A 23,725-nucleotide genomic window follows, 5' to 3' on the forward strand; every position below is an offset into this window, starting at 1 on the left:
ACATAGAACAAAGAGACCAGATGCAAAAACAGGGCAGACACAATGGGGCTGATTTACTAACCCACGAATCCGAATGGGAAAAATTCCGATTGGAAAATGAACATTTTGCAACTTTTTCGTTTTTTTTGCAATTTTTTCGTCACCGTTACGACTTTTCGTAAATTGTCGTAACCATTACAACTTGCACGAATTGTCGTGACTTTTTCGTAGCCGTTACGATTTGCTCGTATCTTGTCACGACTTTTTCGTATTGAGCGCTCGTAAACTGCGGGCAAAACTTTCAGGCATGATTTTGGAAGCCTCCCATAGGACTCAATGGCACTCTGCAGCTCCAACCTGGCCCAAGAAAAGTCACAATACTGAAGCTTGAATGAATCCGAAACTTTCGTACTCGGCGCGAAAGCTACGAAAAAGTTGCGACAATTCGTGCAAGTCGTAACGCTACAAAAAAGTCACGACATTTTGCGAACCAGTCGTAATGGCTACAAAAAAGTTGCGACAATTTACAAAAAAAATCGCAAAATACCGATCATTACAAAAAAAACGCATTCGGACGCCTTCGGACCGTTCGTGGATTAGTAAATCAGCCCCAAAGAGTCATAATTGCATAAAACAAGGACAGTATATTAAATGGAATTGACAAAAAGGGGCTTAGGCACTTGCTTTCCCCAACAGAGCAGAAAGCAAGTTCAAATAATAAATTTGGCAACAAACCTCCTCAGGTATACCACGCCCAAAGCAAGGAACTAAGTAGTCCCGAAAGCTTGCATTTTTTAATATACTTAGCCAATAAAAGGTATTACCTATACTTTCAGATTCTCCTCAGTGTGCACAGGCCATAGAGACACTGTTGTGCTCCAACAAAGAAAAATCTAAAAGAGAACTTGAAGTCTGAGCTTTCCCAGGGGCACAGAACTTGGAATCTCAGACAGATTTACTTTTAAAGGAGACCAAACACAGAATTTACAGCATCGTTACAGTCTCAAATACAAACATATAGACTCAGCTGCTTCCTGTTACTCGACCACTGCCTTATATTAATGGGACACTGTACTAACTGGAAATAATATGTTTTTGTTTGGTTGTTTGAATAAAAAGCAAAGGCAATTCTATATCCAAGAGGTTTTCAGTAAACACAATATCCTAGACACTTTGACACAGAAAGAGAACTGTTTTATTAAAAACCGTGATGTTACCCTCTACTTATATAAATGTATGTACGTATGCAGAGTAATATGGCTCTTTATGCAGAAAAAATCATCTGCATTCCTACACATCCTATTAAAAAATTTGAGTGTTCTCTTTAAAGCACTCAAGTAAAGGTATGGGACTCCAAATTACAGGAAGGCCATCTCCCATAGACTCCATTACAATCAAATAATTAACAATTTTTAAAATAATTACCATTTTCTCTATAATAATAAAATAGTACTTTCTGCTTAATTCCAGCTAAGATAAAATAAATCCATATTTAAGGCAAAACAATCCTACTGGGTTTAAAGGAGAAAGAAAGGTAAAAACTCAGTAAACTTTATGAGAAAGGTATATGTAAATACAGCCATAAGCACAGAAATGCTGCACTGACTTCTCTGTGAAAAGATTTCTTGTGTCTGTAATTCCTGTGCAGAGACAGGAATTACAGCTTTCTCCCCTCTCCTGCTCCCCCCTCCTTCAAGAATGCTAAGAACTCACCCCCCCCCCCCCCTTAGGAATGTGGATCTGAGCCAATCAGCAGGAAGATGACTCTTAGGGGGGAATTCACAAAAGTGGAGATAGATCTTTTTTGGAGTAAAAGTGGTGGAAAAACTGGTGGAAAACACTTTCTCCAGATTCACAAACAGAAATCCGCCTAAATTCCGACTCAACCGCCACTTTTCTGTTTTTGGTGAAAGAAAGACAGTTTACAGACACTTTTGTGAATTTGTCATTTAAACGACATTTATACGACGTTTTAGCGACATTTTTTCCCGACATTTTCAAAATGGAGTAAAGCTCAGTGTAACTCAAATTCTAAGCTCTTCTGTTTTGTTTTGTTTCCCCCAGTCTCCATTTCACACCTAAGGTAGGGGCCCCATTAGGGGATCGTTAACATATTAATGGGGATTAGCAGACTATTGTTAGGGGACAAGTTTCTGTCTAACCCTAGGTGCAAAAAGCCTCATTAACATTTTATAAACAAGTAAAACACTGATTAAAAAAAGTTCAATTTATATCTTATATTTAAAAAGTTTTTACCTCACATTTGCATGATTATGCTAGTTTTAGCTTAATCAATGAGGCAATAATAACATTTTGTGTGAATATATTGTAAACATTTTTATTAAAAGGAAAAGTAAAGCCTCCCAGGCAAATTTTTAGTTTTAGCAGCAGTGCCCCCTCTTTAACCACTTCACTGACATTTGCCCCAACTTATCTGTGCCCCCATAGCATGTCCTGAACTACAGAGCTGCTTGACAGCATTGGCCCACACCTGTTCCCAGCAGCCATCTTGGTGGCACATACACACTGGCACCCAAACTGGGATATTGGGGTACAGGGTTGGACTGACCCCAACAGGGCACTAAATACAAACCCGCTGGGCCCTAGTCCTGTTGGACCTCTATTCACCGGGCATGTTGGTGTGGGGGCCGGATTGCTGCTGCCCAGTAATGAGTAGGGGCTAGAGAAGAAGGTATTTAGACACTTTAATCTTGTTACAGGAGTGGAATTACACAGAAATATAGAAAACATTAGAAAGCCCAGATTGTCCTGAAAAAATGATGTATAGTTTCCCTGGGCAAACTAAAATTACCCCTCAGGAAATGCCTCAAAGTGAAATGACAAATGGCATATGAAATGCAAAATCCTGCTGGTAAAATCCGTATCCCAAGGCTCCTGTAGCTGTGGGACTGGGTTTGATGGCACCGAAAGATTTACTAACAGCTAAAGGCAAATTCACAAAAAAAAATGTCGGGAAAATGACAAAATCTGAAAACTGTCTGTTAAAAAGACAAATTCACAAAAGTGGAGATAGATGTTTGTGAATTAGGTGAAAAATCCGACAAATCTATCTCCACTTTTATTGTGTCGGAATATCACCACTTTTGTGAATTCCCCCCATAGTCTTACAAACTCAGCATGTTCACTTGGTCTAGGTGCAGGAGCGAGGCATTATGGGAACTTTCTTTACACAGCTCAGCGTTTTTTCTTCCTGTTTGGCTTCTGATCATCTGAACAGGAGAAATATGGGAGACTTAAGGGCACTATTGAGAGAACTGAAGGTATGCCTGCATCTTGAGATGAACTCTTTATTAGCCTTTCCTTCTCCTTTAAAGGCTTAAAAATGTTTAGTAGACAAAGTATGGTGATCCAAATTAAATAAAGACCCCTTATCTGGAAAGCCCCAGGTCCTAAGCATTCTGGATAACAGGTCCCATACCTGTATAAGCAGCTAAAATAGAAATAAATTCATTTGGTAATGGTAGTGCAGCTTACTAAGAAATGTTGCTCTGCTGCAGCCTGCCTTTTACTCTTTAGAGACTTGAGACTTGTAATGTAATGAAAGAAGCATTTAGGAGGGTCAGGATTAATCACTCACACTCTCCCCAAGCTATAAGCAGCAAGTTCTACCAAACATGTTTTTAATTGTTTTAATATGATTAAAAAAGTAAGATATTGCATTACATAAGTAAATATTATCTAAAACTGCAGATATCATTTATAGTTACTCAGTAAAATATCTAATAAACCATGCTAACTAAAAGAACTCGTTGGCTAAATTTCATAATAACAGTACTTCATAGAAATAGACAAAATATTTATGCATATATTATGCAAATAAAAATTACATTACAAAGCTGTTACAAGGTTGACACAAAAGATAGAATAGATTCCATCATTGAAAGGCAATTCACAATCATTTTGAGGAACTGGGTGTGTGTTTAAGGCCATTAGTTCTAGATTAATGTATTGTATCAGACAAAAAGTTACACAATACTGTGTACTATGTTGTAAAAACCTGTACATGCAAAACATTGTTTTATTATATATGAACAAGCATATATACTTATTTGGGACGTTTAGTAAACATTGTTTTTGTGTACAGAGATACATGGACGTGCATTATCATAATATTTCTTTACAAACCCCTGTTTTGACAACTTTGATTTGCTCACACTGAGCAATAACGTACAGGTTTTAATTCACTCCCTACATAACTGTGTTTTCCCTGCTCAATCTGTATGGCAGTAATATGTTAAGGTCCAACAATAAACCCCAATACTGAGCGATAATCCCTTTGACAGCCCTATCTAGACATGCATCACTTTCTAAACTGTACAAAAATTAAGACAATTACTATAATACAGTAAAAAAAAAAAAAACAAAGAAAAATTGGTGGCATGAAATCTATGCAGCCATTTGTTTTTTTACTTAACAAAATACATGTTTTTCCTTTACAATTACTGCTCATTTGTAATGCAGTGTTCAGCCCAAATGCGTGTTAATAAGCAGGGATAAATTATTCAGGGTAAAAAGTGTCCCTTTATTCTCACTTGATGGTTTGCTTGTGCAAGCATGTAAACTGTTTTGCATTTGTTATATTACAAAGTGAACACACCACTGTTTTATTTGACTTTTTTCAAAAAAGTATGTGAATCTATCCTAATCCAACACTTTCTCACAGTCTAGGACATTCTATAAAGGGATATTGCTCTTATTGTGGCTACAACAATTGTTAGATAGAAGACACTGGATTTTATAGAATTTTTCAGTCTTTTTAAGAATAGTTACAAAAGTATTGAACTTGAAAAATTAGTAACATGTAAACATTGACACAAAGGAATTGCATTCCTATAGAAAGAAGTAGATCTCAGTTGGGAGAACGATACAGTTTGGATTAAAAGTAAAATTTGTGCTTTCCCCCAACAATTCCAATAAAAAGTAACTCACAAAAATAAGACTCAGAGAGGATATTTTCCTGCCGAGTATTTAAAATCTCTCGCATATATATCCATATTTACAGTTTTGGTCTGTAAACAGAATCATTTCGATCCCAAGAAACCCATAAGTGTTCCGTACAGAGGAGCAGTCCTTTTCAGTTCAATTTAGTGCACCTTAAATAAAAGCTGAACTGGCAGCTTGTAAGATTTCGCATGAGGATGGAAGTACTGTATATTAGATGTGTCAGATCTGAGTCTGTAACAGGTGGCCTGTTGGTGTATATGGTGGTGGCGCAGGAAATGGCTTGAATCCTCTGGATCTCATGTACAACAGAAACTGGTCAGGGATCTCAGCTAAGACATCTTTTGCAAGCCGTGCCATGCTAAGAACATGGTTTCCACTTCTGTCGATGTAGTCCCGGAACGGAACAAACTATAATAAGAAAAACAATGCATATACGGTAAAGTCTGAGTGGCCCCAAAGATAACACAGAGAATAAAAATGACATTTGTTCATTTGACTTCCTAGTGATTATCCCCAAACACCAAGAAGATTTAGTCAGGTTAACAGGGTTTGGTTCTCCAGCCAGAATATCAGTCTAATTTCTACACTTCTCACCAAAGTATATGTCTATTGAGTCATCAGCTGGGTTAAAATAAATTGCTGTATGTGACCTGTTCTTACCATGGCTACATTAGTTTAGGATCCTAACTTCAGCTATATTGTGGTTGCCTGCTGCAGTGAATCAGTGAACTAATGGTTTCAATGGCATAGTTATGTATGCTGTTTCCAAGTAGCCTGTCCTGTCTCCGAACATCATCTTACTAATGAACCCCCAGCCTCCTTTCCCTACTATTCACTAATGTGCATGCACTAAGAAATCCCTCCCCTTGACCATAGCTGCACATCATTGTATTTTAAGTTTTCAAGTTTCAAGAAGATTTTTTTGAGCATGTGCAATTTAGGAAAGTCAGGGAATGTGCATCAAGACTGCCTGGGGCAGTGGGGTGAAAACTAATAGAGATATTGGTGATGTCAGCCAATTCCTGGACTCACTGGTATTCATTTATAAACACATTACACCTGGGTAGTAACCCATAGCAACCAATTAACTATAAGTTTCTTCTAGTCAGCTGCAGGTAGAACATTGAAAGCGAAGACTGAATTGGTTGCCGTGGGTTACTGCCCATGTGCAAATTTGCCCATTGTTTATAAGTGACCCCCGCTTTCTGTTACCAGCAAATTTCCTACTGAATGCCACAATGAACACTGGAATCAGTCAGCGGTGTAAGTCATACCAATGGATGCCTTTATATTAAAAGATATTTTTATAAGGTTTTGTTGTCTTTGTAGGGTTCCATCCACTACTCCGATAAGATACCAACAGCTGTTATACAATTAAAGATGTTTTTCTCCTGTTGGATAAGTGTCTGTAATTCCTTACAGGATGGAATTCAATACATAGAAAAAGAATTCTGTTGCAAAACGCAAAAGCTTTATGTAATTAACAAAGATTTTTAATGAATATGGTTTTCATTATATTCGTTTGTTACCATTTACTCCGAACACAAAATAAAGCAGAATAACAGCAGTCAAAAGCTGTGAAATATTTAAGCCTACATTGTTTAAAAAATTTGTATTTATTATGGTTATTAAAGTATAACTTTATTGGACTTTCAGTGGCCTCTGTATTTTTTAATATTTGATTAATATTGATCTTTTGCATTACAAAAAATGAATACACTCTAAACTGTAAAACAGCTACAGTTATCTTATGCCTTTTTCTGTGAATATGCCTAGATGTTTAAATCTGCAAATTTATTAGAAACCACTAAAACAGATGTACCCTGAGTAACTTTACATCAGTTCATTTATTGGAATTCAGATCCCCTTTAATATGCTGAATAATTTAAATTCCAACAGACATTATTTTAAAAGCATGCCTTTGCTAGTATGCTACACATATATGGCATGTATATATGGCATGTACTTGCTTGGCCCCTAATAAATAAGCCTGGGGCTCTTGTCAGACCATGTTTCTTCTTTTTGGTTTGATGCTTTTACTAGAGCTTCTCTGCGGACTTGGGTCTGCAGAGAACAGTGAACAGTCTCTAACCAGGTCAATTACCATTCCAGCTTTTATTATCCCACAGGGAGACCTGTGTAATTTCAAATACCTCTGAATTTTAAATGATTAAAGGGGTTATTCGCCTTCAAATTAAATTTTAGTATGATATAGATAGCTTTTTGTTGAGCAGCTATCAGTTTGAAATTTCAGCAGCTGGTTGTTAGGGTATTGTTTACCTTAGCAACCAGGCATTGGTTTGAATGAGAGACTGGAATATAAATAGGATGGGGCCTGAATAGAAAGATACAGCATAAAAAGTAACAATAATAATAACATTGTAATCTTACAGAACAATAGTTGTTTTGCTGCCAGGGTCAGTGACCCCCATTTGGAAGCTGGAAAGATGTATATTTCAAAAACTATAAAAATAATGAAGACCAATTGCAAAGTTGTTAGGAATAGCACATTCTATAAAATATTTAAAGTTAAGACCAAATTAACCTCACTGATAGAATGCAATGAAAGATGAAAAAACAAAACAGGCAAATTAGCGTTTATCTAAGGCTAATGCCACACCATGCGCATGGCATATATTTTCGGCAAGCCGAAAACTGCTTGCCGAATATATGTGCCATACGCTCCTACCTGTGCCTGCACCCGAATGAATGGAGTACGCTCAGGTGCAGGCACTTGTAGCCGATATCACATAAAAATGCGAGAGAATGCAAACTTGCCGAAAATATACGCCATACACATGGTGTGGCATTAGACTAGACATATCCTATGCACCAGATGAAGCTGTAATTCTAAATGAATCAAATAGGTGTGACAAATATCTCTTACCTGTACAATGTCACGTTCTGCATACCGTCCTCTTGAAGAAAGTCTGACTTCATCCCCATCTAGTTCTATCATGGCTTAAGAAAGTAAAAAAAAAAGCCTTAACCTTCATGGTTCAGCAATCTAGGTTAGCAATTCCTTTCCCAAGATATACAGAGTAAATAATGATAAAACATTTTGCTTTTCCATAAAAAAGCAAGTAGATTTCTCAGATATGTACATATACATATATATATATATATATATATATTTTTTTTTTTTTTTCATATTAATGTCTACAAAAGATCTGTTTTATAAGCACAAATCAAGGTGCTAATAGGATAAAATCAATTTCATGATGTGCATATGATCCACCTATATCTGGACTGATGGCTTTATAATTTGTGTGCAAATTGCAGTAAATATACTGGTACCTCTCAAATGTTATACTATAGCAGTGTAAAAAAAAAATCCAATCAACTTCACAGGAATTATTTAGCATGTATAAATGTGTATCTGATCATCTAGCACCTACAAATAAAATATTCCTCAGTAACACATATTCTGTTTCATACAAGAGTTTTCATTCTGTAGTCCTGTACAGAGCCATGGATGGCATCTGATCACTCTTTATCTTTCTGTATAAGAACTAAACTGTTGTATTCTACAGAGATCATATGCTTTCTCCTGTGTATACCTGTGCCTCTTTGCCCTATTCAGCTGGAATGGCTGCCCCCATCGCTAAACAACAACTCATTTATATGAACTATAGTAGTGTTTCTCAAGCAAACACATTTGTTACCACTACAGGATTACAGCACATTATAATTAAATGCATATACAACATTTTCATTTTTAGTTGTTACTGTTCCTTTAAAGGGTATTTATGTTGCTAGTTATTCTCTTTCATCAGTTTGTGTGGTTCTGTTCAAATACATGCTATAGCATCTACGCCAATAAATGTAAGCTGTGTTGACGTTAACAGAATTATTTCATTATAAATTTCTTATTATTGCAGACTTTTAAAAAATAAAGCTGCATTAGTAAGAATGCATTTCAGGCTACAGATGACACAGCTGAAAAAACCCATTGAACATATGCTTTATATACAGGTCTCATTGTGTGACTAACATGCCTGTTGTGCCTAGAATCTGAAAAGTACATTTACATTGATTGGACAGGTTGTAGGACAGATTGTAACAATAGCTGAACAAGACAGTCTGACTATAGAAAACTTGATTTATGATCCTCTCTAGTCAAGCACATCACAATGTACAAGAAATTACATCTCTAACAATATGTAATGAATAGCAGTGACCTTTTAACGTCTTGCTGCAAATTCATTTTTATAGTGCAAAATGCATAATTTCTCTGTAGAGTCGTCACACTTTACCCAAATGTAAATTACTCACAGAAGGGGTCATTTACCAATACAAGTGCAGTAGGCTAAATGCAATTTCAAGCACAATCGCCATATTTTTTTATCCACAATGAAGAGTTTTTTTCCCATTATACCAGTGCAACTGTGGTCGTCAGTTGTAGATGTGCTTGATGCAATTTCAGCCAATGCATCAAAACTTATGCAGTTTGCATTTGCCCTTCAACATGAACCAGACACAATCGTGCTGAAGTCTGGCTGGTGCCATTTCTGGGGTTTAGCACGAAAGTGACATCTTGTGCCCTAGTTTTTGGTGTCAACTGCACTGTGGTGATTGGCGCAGGCCACTGTGAAAATCCTGGAGTAGCTTCAGGGAACCCCTGTGTCAATAAGCATAGAGTATGAAGAACTCTACAAATCCAAATGTTTAAAACTCATCTACTTTCATAATTTCATTTATAATTTTACAGATTATGTAAAATGAAATTCATAGTCCAAACATTTATTAGAATGCAGAATGTTTCTTCCATATTTTTTAGGAAAATATAATACTTACCATCAAATTCTGCTGGTCCCACACCTACGATAATAATTGACATTGGCAGTTTTGAAGCCTTAAACACAAAATAATATCTGTTAAACACAGCAAGTATAAAGGATAGGAATATAAAAAATCAACTTTGTTTGTATTAATACAGCAGGTGAAGTTGTTTTCCCATTAATCCCTCTAGAGCAAGACATCGGCAAAAATACAATGTAACCATATACTGAAACAGATTATTCAGAGCATTACTCACAAGGAAAAAAACATTCCCAACATTACCAGCTCATTTTCACATAAAGCTGCTAAAATTGGGCCCCTAGGTACTGTGGGTTGGGGGCAACTGTCTGGATAGCCCTTATGGTCATTTACCACTGCAACATTCACACTAAATCATTTTTATACTAAATACAAATTATCCCGGGTTGTTTGCTCAGCTTGTTCTTTCACTAAAATTCAAAGCTTTAGGCCAAGATGTACAGAGTGTGCATATATATATATATATATATTTAAAAATGTCTAATAGTATTGTTTCACCTGCTACATGGCTTGGCAGTCATGAGAGTGAACTTGAGTGAGAGAGTGAGAGAACTAAAATGGCAATTTTAAGCATCTTATCATGTACATTTGAGTGACGTATTTAAAGAACACTATGCTTGTCTAATCTGGCACTAAAGGTTGGCATACAGCATAGCAGAATAACAAGCACAGTTGTTCTGATTAAGCTTTTACACTTTTGCTAAAAAGAGGGAGAGTGAAAATGAATATTTCAGAAATGGTACAACATTTTAAATTGAATTTATTTAAAAAGTTTCCATGAGGTGTACTTTATAATAAATGTTATCTTCTGTGATAGTTTTCCTTTAATCTTATCTTACAGTATTCTTAAAATACATTGCATTGTGTACACACATACAAACTGCAAAAGATACCAACCAAGTAAGTCTGCCCAACTGCTAGTTGATCCAGAGAAAGGCAAAATACCCCATCTGAAGCCTCTCTAATTTGCCTAAGAAGGTAAAACAATTCCTTCCAAGATGACAACTCAAACTAGTCCCCTGCATCCACTTTGTACTATTTGTACTAATATATTGAAATAACCGTGTACTTTTTTACTTTCTAAAAGGCATTTAACCCTTTCTTTCTTGAATCTAATGTATCTACCAGTACGAGAGATACAACTTCCGCAACTTCAAAGCTCACTATAAAAAACCCAATTAAATCTTAAAATGGAACCTCCTTTTTCTAAACTCAATGGATGCCATTATGTCTGCTGGAAAGATCTACTGTTAAGTAAAGTTATCAGCAAATGTATTATATGGTCCACTTGAATATATACACAGTTGTCATATCTCCCCTTAAAGGAGAAGTAAAGACATTTAGCATTGTATTGCAAATATATTAGAATGCTATATGTATTGTTTAGAATGCTTTAGCATACCAGAGTAAACAGCCCTAGAAGCTCCCTTCATTTGTTTAAGTTAGCAGCTGCCATTTTAGCTTGGTCTTAACAGATTCCATGCTGCAGATCTGGCTGCTGGTAGCTCAGATTACACAGCACATTTGGGAGGGGGAGACAGTGGAGATGGGAAGGTAAGGAGAAGATGGGAGGGGGAGAGAGAAGCAAACTGAGCAGACTTGTGCCATGCCCTGAATGAAATCCAGTGCTTCTTTTGATAGATGACTCAGTGCAGCTTTTCTGTGAGTGTGTATGGCTTTATTTAACTTTTCTTCTCCTTTAAGTGCCACTTCTCCAGCCAGTGTAAACAATCCCAGTCTGGCTAGTCATACTTTATTATTGAAACTTGCCATACCCTTTATTAATTAGTTGCTCTTCTGTTTACTTTCTCTGTTTAATTAAGATCCTTTATAAGCACTGAAGACAAAAACTTATAAGGCCCAATCAGTAATTTGCAAAGAAGAAGAACTACCCTCTCCTCCTGTAACTTCCTGCTACTAACTGCATAGCAAATGTAATATCCACAGGCAACCCTAAATCTTTCTTGCATCAAAGATCCTTTAGCCAGTTTCCTATTTATTTACAAACATATTCCCAAGACCAAAAGATCTTAGCTAAATAGCAAACATTTATGTGGCACTGTAACAAAATCTTGACCCCCCCCCCACTGTCCAGCTGCTACTTATTTCATCATAAAAAAACAATGCAATATGTTTGACAACAATTCAATATGTTTGACATCTGTCCCTAATAAAACCATACTGATTATTTCTCCAGCACCAAAGGAGCAACACTTTAAACACAATATTTTTGGAATTAGACTTTGCACATAAAGCGATCAGTTCCTCATTAAAGTGGACCTGTCACCCAGACATGAAAATCTGTATAATAAAAGTCCTGTTCAAATTAAACATGAAACCCAAATTCATTTTTATATTAACACATCCAAACCCATTATAAAGGCATTTCAAAATCACAGCTGTCAATCATATATTGCTTGCCCCACCTCTATGCCTTAGGCATAGAGGCGGGGCAGACAATAACTTTAGCTTTCCGTTCAGCACTTCCTAGATGTCACTGCACATCTCACTTCTCCCCTCCCTCCTCCTCATCTAACTGTGTAGCCAGTGCATGGGCCTGGGGATCAGGTCCCCCAGTAAGTCACATAAACAAGATTTTGGCATAATACAAAGCTTGCCTTAATAACAGTGTTCACAAAATGGTGCCTGCCTGCTTGCTTTGATTGAGTAATTCCAAGACGGAAGGAAACAAGATTTATATTATTTATATAGAGTAAGTAAAGTTTATTTTGCTGAAGTAACAATATAGAAAATAATTTGGACTTATTTCTTAGGGTGACAGGTCCGCTTTAACTATTTTTGCCTTTTTTATTGCTGCTTTGCAACACTAGTAGTGTTTATAGTTCATGAAAGAAGCATCTGTCCCCTCAGACCTGTAATTTTGAAATGCTTTCCTTTTATAATATATGCAAAACCCTAATATTTCATTACAATAAATTAAAAGCATAATAGCATTTAAAATAACAGTGTTCAAATATGGGCATACATCAATGCAGTTGCCATGTGGTGCTGTTATCCAATTATACCTTCCACACAAAGGCTTAATAAAAGTTTAAATCACCAGTATATCCATATTTTAAAATACTGGCTAAAGAATTAAGGAACTATGTTATAAGAAAAGTTCACCATTTAAAATTTAGGGCCCGATTCATTAAAACACGAGTTTGAATGCCGAATGGGAAAAATTCGGATTGGATACGATAATTTCTGAAGAACGCAAATATCATGAAAATGCTTACGAAAAAATTGTATTAGTCACGATAATATCGTATTGGTGATCTGAAAGTCACAAAATTTTCGTAGCGAACAATTGTAAACAGCTGCAGAACCTTCCCGAATTTTTCACACAAGCGTACGAAAAAGTCACACAAGAGTACAAAAAATTTGCGCGGGCGTACGAAAAAGTTGCACAAGCAAGAAAAAAAACAGCGAAAATATGCTCGGAGCGTTCCAATGAACGCTACGAGCATTTGTGTCTTAATAAATCTCCCCCTTAGTATGTTAGAAATAAATGCATTTATAGCAATTTCATATGGTTCACTAATTATTTGCCTTCAAATCTGCCACTGTCAGTACTGCAATTGAAAATACTATCTGGATATTTATCGCTGACCCTGCCAATAAAGAATGGATCATACTTAAGGTTAATTTTAAGGTGAACTATCCCCTTTAGGCAAAGACCTAATTTTTAAAGTTTTATGCACGTCTTTGATCTTAAAGGCTACTCTTGTACAACAAGAATACTTCGGAATCATTTAGAACGCCTGATCAGTTCAGCACTAAATGCGAAAATGACCCAAAATCATACTGGGGGTAAACTGTGCACTGCATTTTGGGACTTTGCACTTCTTCACTTTGCTACTAAGGTTAACCAGCAAACCAAAATCATAAAATAATCTAAAAATGTAAATTCATCTTTGCCCATAAACAAATAGCAAAAACAACAAATGTAGGGCTAAATAATAGTAAATATATCCTTAAGGGAAGATAGTGACCTCAGAAAAATAATTCTGAGTTTCCTGGAATTCCACAATGGCAGACTCCAGCCTCTGTTTGAGAGTCAGTTAGTTACACAAATTACAGGCTTGAGCTCTGTACAATTTCCTAGTTACAATTGATTTTATTTAAAAGCGTATATCTTCTAGCTTACTAATTTGATTACATTCATTGGCTGTAGTCCATAAAATAATGACCACAGTAATTGTTAAGGCAAATGTCTATCAGAGCAGTGCAATGTTACAATAAGTATAGTATTGCATCCCTGTGTGCACGTATTTCCCATAGCTAGCTGTAAGGCCTCTGGCCATCACAAGTACAGCAAGCATTTTACATAAAAGATCCAGTGCTATGAGAATATTTATAACCACACAAAGCCCAAAATACTGAAGTATCATTTTGCTAGCAGCAAGTGCATAACATCTGCTAGTTCAGAAAATAATTTAGATAGCTGCCTGAAGCAAAGCAATGACCGAGAAATACACATATCAAGAAAATGTCAAGACAGACAGTTGTTACATTGGGAGATAAATATATGCCCTTATGCCTCTTCATAACCAGCAGGGGCTACAGGGAAAAATGCTTAAGGTAAATAAAAGTACAGGTATGGGATTCGTTATCCGGAAACCCATTATCCAGAATGTTTCGATTTACGGGAATGCCATCTCCCATAGACTCAATTATAAGCAAATAATTCTAACTTTTAAAAAATGATTTCCTTTTTCTCTGTAATATTAAAATAGTAACTCATACTTGATCCCAAGTAAGATATAATGAATCCTTAATGGCAAAAACAATTCTATTGGGTTTATTTAATGTTTAAATTATATTTCAGTCGACCTAAGGCATGGAGTTCCAAATTACTGAAAGATATCTTATGCGGAAAAGTCCACAGCATTCTGGATAACAGGTTCCATACCTACAGTATATATTGTTTGCAGTGTTACAGAAATATACATTGTCTGTGTGGGTACAAAGAACAATTTTACAAGGCAGATAAATAGCTAAATAAATAGGGGCCAGCGAATAATAAATGAATAAAAAACATCATAGCTTTTAAATAGAATAACCACATTGTTTTAGTTTTAATGCATGCAAATCACTTTACAATGATGTAATAAAATGCACAGTGAAACACAGAAGATCTTTTTTTTTTATATTATCAACATAGGTAAATTGATAATATTTGTAAAAAAATTGAGAAAAAGCAGTAAAAGACCCATGACAGGTTGTTATCACATGGGAATGCTAACAACATAAACGCATGTAAAAACTTTCCAACTGGAGAATATACGTGAATACATAGCGGCTGATATCTTTCTAGAAAGGATAGGTAGGCCTCCCTAATTTTTCTTTAAATGAAAGTGCACCAGCCAACTACTTTTTAAAATTAAATGGGGGTGGTTTTGTGTGTTTCATCCTCCTTTGAGGGAGCCACAAAACACTAGAAATATCCCTGTGTGTTATTATCGTAAGATGTATAGCCTTCATCTTTTATTCTGTGAACCTGTAACCATCCTGAGCTATACGAAAATGTCACCAGAAATGCAAGGTATTGTGTACTTTATATATAAAATTACTTTGAGTACTTTCTCTTGCGGAGAATGTGACAATAGTTATAATTTAGACAAGTGCGAAGACACCAGGAACAAAGCAGCTTACTTACATTGACTATAGCTTCCTTTGTCTGAGCCATGTCAGAGATAACGCCATCTGTAATAATCAGCAGAACAAAGTACTGGGAACTATCCTTTACTGATGCAGCATAGCTACAGGAAAGAAAAAGAAGCATTTATTCCAAATAAAAAGAGAAAATAATTATTATTAATTGTAAGATGTCAGAATTTATATATCTGCTGCATTTTATTGTGTCGAATATCACATATTTAGGGGCTGATTTATTTATTTTCAGGATTGTCTTTTGTTGTGAAATGTGTTAATCACAATTTTTTCTCGATCGTGTTTTTATCACCTGCAATTTCTAAAAGCTTCATCTTGGCGGGTTTTAGGAGGCGAGATTTTTCCATGATTTCCTTTTGAGAAAGAGAACGTCATAGAAAAATAAGCAAATATTTTTGCTACAATTTATGCCAATAGTGGCAAAACGCATCCCATAAACAAAAATTAGTGTGAGAGTCATGCCTTTTTCACTCTGATACTGGGAGGGGCAGGAAATCACACAGTTTCAATGCCTTTGCTTGCCCTATAACCTGTAGAAGGACCTGGAAACTTATTCAGCTGCATTTACCAATACTGGGCACAGTTGCAACTCAGCAGAAACTCATAGCCACCAATGACTGTATATATTTACATACCTCCCAACATTTGATGATGATGATGCACATAGCGCAGCGAAAATGTATTGGTCATACCCATTTTTGTGACCACACCCCCTAAATACCACTACCATTTTACAAAATTTGGCAGGTTATGTAAAGTTTGAACGGAAGTTTGAACTGGGGGTTTTGGGGTCTTTTTACTTCTGGGCTCTACTTATCTAATTAAGTTTGAGAAACTTTGTTTCTTGGCGTCCAGTGCAGGAGATCAAAGGGAAATGAGGGACTTTTCAATAAGAATCCAGGACTGTGAGCTGAGCTGTTAAAATCAGGACTTACTGAAAAGTCCCTCATTTCCCTTTGATCTCCTGCACTGAATGCTAAAAAAGATGCAGACTTAATTAAAAAGTAGCTTTTGGCAGAGAGCCCAGAAATCTTAACAAGCTACACCTGCACTTAGATACATTGTTTCTCAGAATTAATTAAATAAGTGGACTTTTGGCAGAGAGCCCAGAATATTAAACAAACAGTAACACCAAAAAATGAAAGAGCTTTAAAGTAATAAAAATATAATGCACTGTTGCCCTGCACTGGTAAAACTGGTGTGTTTGCTACAGTAACACTACTATAATTTATATAATAAGCTGCTGTGTAGCCACGGGGGCAGCCATTCAAGCTGGAAAAAAGGAGAAAAGGCACAGGTTACATAGCAGATAACAGATAAGTTCTGTAGAATACAATAGTGTTTTATCTGTTATCTGCTATGTGCCTGTGCCTTTTCTCCTTTGAATGGCTGCCTCCATGGCTACATAGCAGCTTATTTATATAAATTATAGTAGACTTTCTGAAGTAAACACGCAACTTTTACCAGTGCAGGGCAGCAGCACATTATATTTTAGTTACTTTTATACACTTTCATTTTTTGGTGTTACTTTCACCTGCACTTAGATACAATTGTAATTAATAAGCTAAACAGGTCTCTTGGGGAAACTGAGACTTGTAGCTTAAAGGGCAAATTCACCTTTATTAGCAAACCTGTAATAATACATAATGACCCAAGAAATGTGTTCAAACTTTAAATAACCTGCCAAATTTAGTAAAATGGGAGTGGTATTTGGGGGATGTGGTCGTAAAAAAGGGACATGGTCAAAATGTTCTTTTTTCATTTCTTTTTGTCCCTTTTTCCATTTTTCAAATGTTGGACGGTGTGCCAATATAGGCTAGAAACACTGCTACTGTTGCCCACAATGTGTCAATAAATGCAGATTATCTTTAATGGAGTGCTGCCCTACCTATGCCCGAACAGATCACAAAATTGGGAAGAATTTTAAGGGATGTGCACGTAAAGGAGAACTATACCCTTGGGCTATAAAAGCCCCCTTAACTAGCACTGCCTTGACCCCCCTCACCTCTCCCTTATTGCATAGTTTTTAAGCTTAACAACTGTCCCTATCACTAACCCCCTAGCTAAATCATCAGAGTAGCACAGCAGCGTACATGGCTGACATCTTCTTACCAACTGAAGACACTGCGGGTCTCCTTGCCAACACGGACCCTGCTTGCACGTGCGCAATTGGAGGTAGCAGGAAATCTGCTTAAACTGCGCATGCACAAGCAGGGTCCATGTTGGCTGTGAGACCCGAAGTGTCTTCAGTTGGTAAGAAGATGTCAGCCAGGTACGCTGCTGCGCTACTCTTCTATTTTAGCTAGGGGTTGGCGATAGGGACAGTTAAGGGGCCTTTTAGCACCTGGGGGTATAGTTCTCCTTTAAGAATGAACTGTGCAAAATAAATATCTATTTTCTCAAACCACTGGTGCTTCCCATACACACTCTGTCTTTTGATGGTCTCATCCATTAATTTGACCTTAAATATTGTCTGTATGCTACAGGCATCCAAATGTATCAACCTCTTCACTAACCTGTGAAATTCACACTTTAGCCCCTATTATTATTTCAGCATAAAGGACTATTTTTAACAGCTAAAAATAATAATTCAAAAACACAATTAAACTGTTGAATAGCAGGAAATCATATGTGCCTTCTTTTCAAGAACATGCAAATAATACCTTTTCTCTTTTTATGCAACTGCCGTGACTTTAATGCTTGTCAGCAATAATTACCATATAAAAATACTCTTTCTCTCTAAGCACTTTGAGCCCTGAACAGTATATCATTTCTTACTATACTGAATTAGTCAAGCATTCATCCAGCAGCTAAGTCCGATACTCAATGAATCTTAATAAAGTGATAGTTATCTTCCGGAATCTTTCCTACTGGCACACACCCCCTAGTTACTAAAATCAGACACCATACATTTGCTAATTGTTAGTAAGGATGTTAGGTGTTGTAATAGCCATACAAAGCCAAAAATATCTATATTACACTACCCTTAGTGAGATACTGACACCTACACTCAAACTGGTTTTAAATATATTATAACATTAAGGCTCAAAAGATCTTTTTGCACTGTCACACAAATGACAGCATCCAAAAACCCTGAAAGTCTTTAAAACCACAAAGCAAAGAAAGATCTTCCAGTTGAAAAAAGACATTTGCCATTACTTCTACATGACCTCAATAGGTTGTAGATGGCATATTTTTGCTTTTGGATTTTTCCACAACAAAATTGTATTTTGGCACAAAAAAGTGTTATAATTTTGCCATGAAAGTACTTCCTGATGCTTCTACATTCACTATCTGATCCCCCATGTTTCTCTATGAGGGGGCGGCCATATTTGTGCAGCAGGAGTCGGTTAGCATTAGAAGTTATAACTGACAGGCTGAGATGGGACAGTCAGGTTGGCAAAACAGTCAGAATTATGAACTTTAAGTAACAATTACTTACAAAAGTGGTCAAATTATAAACATAATCTATAGGTAACTTTTTACATACATTAATATTTTGTTATTTGTATTTTTTCAGTCAGTATCACTTTAAACTAATACAGCAAAGAAGACATGGATATGAAGCAAATGCCACAGTCTGAACACTGATTCATATTTAAAAAAGTAAAATGTCAAATACCGTGCTACATGATTTATCACTGGAGCAAAATTTGTTGGTCCATAGAGCTGTACACTTTTTAAGCTTCTGTAATACGCTTCCATCACACCATCTATTCCATTACAGTAGGGGTTTTGAGGATTTCCATTCTGCATAAAAGTAAAATACAAGGCAGACTCAGGTAAGGAAAATATAACAAGATGTTAGCTCTTTCTACAGATCAATAAGATATTATTACTTAGAACTTGTGGTATACACCTAACTACCAACTAAAACTTTTCTCATCAACCAATTAGAGATGTACTAGCTTATGAAAATCACAGAAAAACTATGAGTTCCATAAGAGGTTAACCTTGATGTGCCTATGTATTGGCTTGCATCTACCTGACTGGTAAACATTGGACCTGTGCTTCCCAAAGTAGACGTGAGAACCATGTCACTACCCAGGTCTGACATCCATGAGAGTGAATACACCATATTAACAAAATTGGGACACCACAAGAAAAGAAAAAAACATTTCCACTAAATATATCAAATCTTTATTAGAAAGATCTCCTTTAAATATTTATTCAAATAGAAAGGGTTACATTAAAAAAGAGCAAAAGACAAGAAATTAGAAATATTCAGTTGATTAAAATGAGAGGGTATTTGAGTCAGTCAAAGTTACAGCGGATGAAAGATTTGATGATGGGATCTGCCTAGGTGAGCTTACAACCCCCGTTAGTAGATTTGTGCTTAGGACTGGGTATTGGTAAAGTTGCAGGTATATATGAATTGCATAACCCCCCCCCCCCCCCCCAAAAAAAATAAAAATAGCTGTTTCCCTCATTTTCTGGTGGTTCCAAAATTAATATGTTTCACTGCTGGTGATTCATACTGGCACCAATTCTAATTTGTTGCTGCAGGTAGCACAGATTTCTCATAGGTGACAAGACTCCTTGTCTGCCATATCCAGCCAGAAAGCATGCTTTGTATCAATAAAACCTTCAAAGATGTTAAGAGAAAAAATCAAAGGGAAAGTAATTAAGCCTATTTATCTCACAGATGGTAGTAAACAAAGTTAAAAGTTAAAGAACTTGATTTACTGAGCTGAAGGTTATTCTTTGCCAGAACAAGGGGTAAGCAGCAAAGGCAAAGTCTGGTGGCACAGGTGGAGAGAGTGCACAATAAAGTGGGGGCAGTCAGCGGAGGGAAGGTCAAGCAGAGAGTGGCAGGGGCCACAGAAGGAGTGCGCAGTTGTTTCTATGTGGGGGTTTTGCCTGTGCAAAGTCTTTCTATCCTATTACAGATGATGGCATGAAACGTCATAAAAAATATAGATTTTACTTGCTTGAATGTTGAAGATACACTTCACATTGAATTCTGTGGCATCTCAACATATTTTAGGCAATAAGTTTTTATTTATTTAACATATTTAATTGTGCAAAATAACAAAAAAAATCGCAACTACTTATAAATCTCCCTTTACCCAAGTTATAATCAATGTTTACATTAACCTCTTAACAACGTTTTCTTGTTAATACCATTTTTTATTTAGCTACACTACACTGTAATGTGTGTATATCAATGACAATTTCTTTACCCTCCTTTACAAATATGTCCCTTAGATATAATTAACATTGTACCATCTTATTTTCAATGCAAAAAAACACCACATGCATTCTATATTTAATTATAAACACAAGATTGATGTAATAGCTATACTCTGGAATTTGACAGTAACACAATGACAAATCAGTGTGTTCACCCGCATTTCCTCCTTATCAGCTTGTACTCCTGTCTTGTAAACAAAATCATTTGTATGTGTTGGTTGCCGAATAATATATGTAGAAAAGCACCCAATGACTTTGAAACACATTCAGAATTATAAATGTGTTGACTAATAAACTAGAATTTTACTCCATGCTATTAAAGAGCAATAGGGCCACATATCAACAGATGTTTTAGGTCTTACATTTACCAAATAATGCTGTATAAAATATTTGCTTTTCCCAAACTATCATTTTGTTTCAAAATCTTATTTGCTCTGCAATTAAATCCTGAAAAAAGAAAAATTAAGTTCCCTCTGTACTCAGTGGTTTATTATACAATGGTATTCAAATTAATTTTAAAATGTAGGATGGACTATGTGTCCATACATAATAAGTGTATTCTTTTGAAAAGAATATCAAATATAAAAGTAATTAAACTATATAAAATGTAAAATTATAATATGAAAGTAATTAAAACATAGCTCCCAAAGAGAAGCACTTTAACATCCACAAATTGAAAGGTTTTATGCATGTTACCCCTTATGTAACAAAATTTTGCCCATGCTTTCTAACAGGTGCCCAATAAATGATGTCTGTGCATTGGCTGCTTAGGTGACTGAACCAGTAGCAAATCTTTCACCTTTTATTATATTTCCTCTTAAAGGTCTTGCTTCTATTTTATGCTTTTGTCTTTGGGACTACAAACCTTTGGTGGTCATTGAGACATGTGTACTAGTAAGACTCATGTTTTAGGTAGTTCTGTTTCTTTGCAGAAATGACTTATATGAAAAAATATTATCAATACAAATATAGCATGTGGTGGCATTTTATCCCCAACAAATACAAGGGGACATTTATGACCACAAGTGTAGATGTAGTCATGCAAATTTCCCTGCTGTTGTTGCGTGAAAAAATACCATTCATTAAAGTTGCTTGAATCAAAAGACGATTCTTGAACTTCTGTAGAGCTGCACTCAGAGTTTCTCAGTGCACCTATTGACACAGGGAACCATGGAGCTATTGCCACCTCCAGGGTTCCCACAGCAGTCTGTGTTAATCTCCGCAGTGCACTTGCGCCTAAGGCATTGGAAACAAATTCCATATAAAAGCTGAATGTCAGAAATGCCACCAACTGAACATTTTCAGTACAACTGTGTCCAATTCACACTGAAATATAAGGGCTGTTGAATGTGTTTAAACACATTAGCCACATCACCCCATCATGACCACAATTACACTGGAATTATGGGGGAAAACCCTGCATTGGGGTAAAACACACACACAATGCAGACAACTGAATATCTATTGTTTTGCTACAGATATAAAAGTGGTTTGTTCTTCAAGTTAGAGTCTTAGTTATTTCATCATTAAAACTGTCAGATTGCAAAATATCACACTCATACAGCTCAGTCCTGAGTTCAGAATATTCTGCTTAAAGACCATACATGGGAAAAAATCTAAAAGAATGGTAACTAGAAACGGTTAACTTCTCATCTGCATCTTTTTAACAAAGTGTGACATAGAGTGTAGGTTGGGTGCTAGCACACTTGTTACTTATTATTTATATATACATATACAGTATTACTCATTACTAATCCCTATAAAATTAAGAAGTGCTTGTTTAAATATGATTCAATTAATATTATTTTCGAATTCCAGCAGCCGGCCATAAACTGAATCACTTTAGCATTCATTATTTATCATTCTTGTGCTTAAGATATTAGAAGAGGGCATCAGGGGCACTGTATTCTATAACAGCTATATGCTAGGAGTAGTAGCATTCTAAATATATGTTCATTTAGATAATTACAAATTACTAAAGCAGTACTATGCCCCCACCAGACAGACAGACAGACGATCTCTGGAAAATAATATAAAACAGGCAGATCATTTTCTATTAAAAATAATAAGAGACAGACGTCTTACCAAAGCAAATTCATGACATACTCTTCCATCTGGTGGCAACTTTGCTCCAAATCCCAGTGCTGGAAACATTTTATCACTGTCATAATCCTGAATGATTTCTCCTACTGCTTTCAGTGCCATGCCATATGCATTTAGTTGATAAGGATTCATGTAATGTAATGAGGTGGGCTGTGCTGGGTTACCTGGAAAATTTATAGAAGCATTTTGACTACATTAGTATTAATACATAATTTATGGGTTAATAAATCTTTTTTTAGTTATCAACCTCAAGAGGCAGATTTGTTAAATGTCAGAAGGGAAATATTTTTCTATTGCTTTTTTTTCATTATATAGTGAAAATATGAAAAACAATAGTGGATGTAGGGAAATGATATGAATCCAGCTAGAACAATAAAATGTATTTGGCTGTAGTCAAATGTTGTTAAAAGTTTTCTTAAATACAAACCACATTGAACTTGTGGGTTCTCTTGGAGTATGCTGAAACCAGCTTTTTCAGTTCTGACCATGGTAACAATGCCATGGCTTTTTATAATAAATAATAATCAACTCTAAGGTACCAACAAGATGTCCCTTTATGAGCTTGCACACCATTCCATGGTGGATTTGTGTGCCTTCAGACAGTGCTGCATAGACTCAATCTCAAATTTTAACTTCTGCGCATGTGCCCAGGCAAATCATTACAGAAAATAAATCTGCCTACTGGTTGGCCTCCACCACTATATAGTAAAGCTTTCACTTTTCAACAGGTTTCTTAGCTTATGTATTGAGTGATGAAGGCATCCAGTTGGCAAAGTTGTTATAGATGATATAACATGTGTATTGTATACATTCCATGGTTTTAACTGGTCCTGTTCCTGGAGACATCCATTACCCAACGTTTTCAAACACAGTTATCTGCTCCTATACTTGGAAAGGGATCAATGCAACACTACAGAAGAGCTTTGGAAGGAATTGATGAGACTGGTTAAATTACAAAAGAGCTACGAAAGGTGCATCTATGAAGTAG

General features: G+C 36.0%; 1 protein-coding gene across 1 annotated transcript in view; it reads right to left on the minus strand.

Moving 5' to 3' along the window:
• Window positions 1-3,611: 3,611 nt before the first annotated feature.
• The window catches only part of cpne8 (copine VIII), a 189,503-nt gene continuing 169,389 nt past the window's right edge, over window positions 3,612-23,725 (minus strand). The window contains exons 15-20 of the mRNA XM_002932194.5: window positions 22,720-22,901; window positions 19,064-19,191; window positions 15,428-15,530; window positions 9,742-9,799; window positions 7,832-7,905; window positions 3,612-5,352 (exon numbers count right to left, since the gene is read on the minus strand). Coding sequence (XP_002932240.2) covers window positions 5,164-5,352; window positions 7,832-7,905; window positions 9,742-9,799; window positions 15,428-15,530; window positions 19,064-19,191; window positions 22,720-22,901 — 734 coding nt within the window. The 3' untranslated portion in view covers window positions 3,612-5,163. The remainder of the gene's footprint in view (window positions 5,353-7,831; window positions 7,906-9,741; window positions 9,800-15,427; window positions 15,531-19,063; window positions 19,192-22,719; window positions 22,902-23,725) is intronic.

Source organism: Xenopus tropicalis, chromosome 3 (assembly GCF_000004195.4).
Source record: "Xenopus tropicalis strain Nigerian chromosome 3, UCB_Xtro_10.0, whole genome shotgun sequence".
NCBI lineage: Eukaryota > Metazoa > Chordata > Amphibia > Anura > Pipidae > Xenopus > Xenopus tropicalis.